Source organism: Solanum stenotomum, chromosome 4 (genome assembly GCF_019186545.1).
Source record: "Solanum stenotomum isolate F172 chromosome 4, ASM1918654v1, whole genome shotgun sequence".
Taxonomy (NCBI): Eukaryota; Viridiplantae; Streptophyta; class Magnoliopsida; order Solanales; family Solanaceae; genus Solanum; species Solanum stenotomum.
Window position 1 is genome coordinate 2,755,194 of NC_064285.1, and position 2,915 is coordinate 2,758,108.

At 29.5% G+C, this 2,915-nt stretch overlaps 1 protein-coding gene across 1 annotated transcript; it reads left to right on the top strand.

Annotated features, from left to right (window-relative positions):
• The first annotated feature begins 1,363 nt into the window (after positions 1 to 1,363).
• Positions 1,364 to 2,233, top strand: LOC125862835 (uncharacterized). The gene has a single exon (XM_049542958.1). The coding sequence runs from the start codon at positions 1,414 to 1,416 to the stop codon at positions 2,122 to 2,124; it is 711 nt and encodes a 236-aa protein (XP_049398915.1). The 5' UTR covers positions 1,364 to 1,413; the 3' UTR covers positions 2,125 to 2,233.
• Positions 2,234 to 2,915: the final 682 nt, after the last annotated feature.

Here is a 2,915-nt window from a genome sequence, read left to right on the forward strand (position 1 = left end):
TTTTCTTTAATTTCTGATAATAATAATAATAATAATAATAATAATAATAAATTAGAAAATTGATTCTAACAATCAGTTATACATAGTAATATTATTTATTCAAAATCTGATCTATTTTAAAATTTAACTGTGTAATTACATTAGTCCAACCAAACAAGACAAAGGGAATTACACTGTAATTACACTGTGGCAATCAAACAAGTCAATGTAATTACTATACTGTGTAATTACTAGGCTGGTAACTACTACCCTAATAATTACACCAATTCCAATTACCAGGTGGCTTTCCAAACAGACCCTTAGGTAAACTATACAAGTCTTATATTTATTATTTTTCTTAATCACCATGAAAAAAAAAGCTAAAATAATAATTAGAATGTTGATTACTGACTTAATGCTCCTAAATTAGCAAACATTTTGTCTGCACGGCGACAAATTAAATATCGGCTATGGCATCTTTTTCTCTACATGCATGTATTTGCATGCTACCAACTATTATATTGTATATTTTATTTTTATACATCAAAATAATATAAAAATATTACTTCCTCAACTAAAACATTAGTAGTATACCATAATAACAACATATTCAGTGTAGTCGTACAAATATGATCTTGGGAGCTAGAATACATAAAATGTATGCAGATCTAAGTACCTTTATCTTTGTGGGATAGAAAAATTATTTCTGACAAATTCTCGACTGAGAATAAAAATAATCAAAGCATGATAAAAAGAAAAATTCGACAACAAAATAACACGATTAAACAGAAGAAATGAAACAACAAGTAATAACGAAAATTAGAAGAATAAGATACTAATATAATTAAATGAAATCCTACAAATAAACTAACACTAATCCACAAACAAGAATATCTTAACAACTAGTGATCAACTACCACTTAGGATTGTGGTGGAGTAGTAAGTACTTGTTTATTAGAGGTCTCGAGTTCAAGTTTCTTCTGGTATGCATCGCCTTTGTTAGGGCGGTTTACGATCAATGTGTGACTTTTCAGCGGATTTCAAATTTAATCAGGCTCTAATATAGACACCGAACACTGAATGAATTAAAAAAAAAAACTAGTCAACTACTATACAATATCAACTAATCAATCAATGTATCAATTACTCATATTTTTCTCCATTTCTCATTTCCAATGAAGTTTCCTAAGGGAACAAATTTTGGTACCTTAGCTGTTGCCAATTATAGGACAACAAATCCGTACAAAAAAAGGATCCTTCTGTCCTTTTTCCTAAGAGATCTCAGATCTCAATTAATAATAATAATCCATCTTTAATTAATTTTCTCCATTTAACTATAAATACATTACAACATTATAGATGTAACAAAGTGCATTAATCTCAAATCTCAACAATATTTTCAACAATCCTTAATTTTCTCTAAGAAAAACTTCAATGGCACTCCCAAATTTTGATGCTCTAAGAGACTTGCACGAATCGGCTAACGACATGCTTCACTCCCCGGTGATCAAACGAGAAATCGCTCATCAGGGTCAGGAGAAATGGACACACGAGGTTTCAGAAACATCGTTAAGGATGTTGGACGTTTGTGGTACCACCAAAGATGTTCTTTTGCTTGTTAAGGATCATGTTCATGATCTTAAATGCACGTTCAGAAGAATCAGTGTTGGGGAAAACTCGATAACAGAGAACAAGTTCGCTCCTTTTCATTGCCATAGGAAGAAGTTGAAGAAAGAGATGTTAAAGCGCTTGCATTCCTTGAAAGGAATGAAAAATAACACTAAGTGTATCGATTTATCGTCATCGTCGATAGATAATGAAAATAATCTTATGGTGGTTGTTAATGTATTAAGAGAAGTTAGAGTGGCAACAATGTCAATATTGGAATCTTTGATGGCACTTATGTCAATGCCAAGTCCAAATGCGACACGGAAAACGAGTAAAGGGTATTTTGGTTCGAAATTATTGATGAGAGTAAATAGCTTAAGTTCGTGGGAAAAATGTGATGCGATGACATTACAATGTGCTAATAAAAGATTGGAAGCCGTGGAATTAGCTATTGAAAATCTTGAAGGAGAACTTGAATGTATTATTCGAAGATTGATTCGAACAAGAGTTTCACTTTTAAATTTACTTACTTACTAGTAAATTAAAAAAGAAATAATTTTGTAGGAGCTAATTAATTAACTACGTACACCTACTAATTATTTGAAGGGCTTTAATCAATGGCCTAATATTTTTTTAGTTCAGTGCACAACTAGATATTCATATCTCAGATTAATAATTTCTATGTTATGTTAATTTATCATTATATTCTTTCATTAATTATTGTTCGATGTAAAATCAAGGGAGATCTCCTTTTAATTTATGTCAACTACATCTAAGGTTACTCGCAAAAAAAAAGTTCACAAATCTCTATGATGGTTAGGCTCCGTTATTCTTACATGTGTAATATATGAATCAAAGTATTTAATGAGATTATTTTATCATATATTCAGATACTTAATTAAAATAAATCATAATTCATGTGTTTGTCTAAATGAAATTTATTATTTTGAATACAACAAGCCAAATACTCAATAAAAAATAATACAATCATAATTTATCCCATCATAACTAATCACATCATAACTTAAATTCAAACGAAACGACAAATGATTGTGGTAGAGTAATAAATAATTCTTCATTTGTAATCAGAGGTGTCTCGAATTTAAATTTTTCTAATTAGTACTAAATTTCTTTAGTCAGGGAGCGTGTTGTACCCTCAATCCCAATATTAGTTTGCTCGATGTAAATTTAAAAAATTTCATCAAATTTTAATATAAATATCGAATTTTTTTTTTTGAGATTTTCTAGGACTCAACCGACCACCAGTAGTGTGAACATTATGAACATTTATAAGTAATTTTTTTTTTAAAAAAAATCTGCTGATTATA

Excerpts from the sequence above, each read along its gene's own strand:
- LOC125862835 (XM_049542958.1), top strand. The coding sequence starts at position 1,414 with ATGGCACTCCCAAATTTTGATGCTCTAAGAGACTTGCACGAATCGGCT.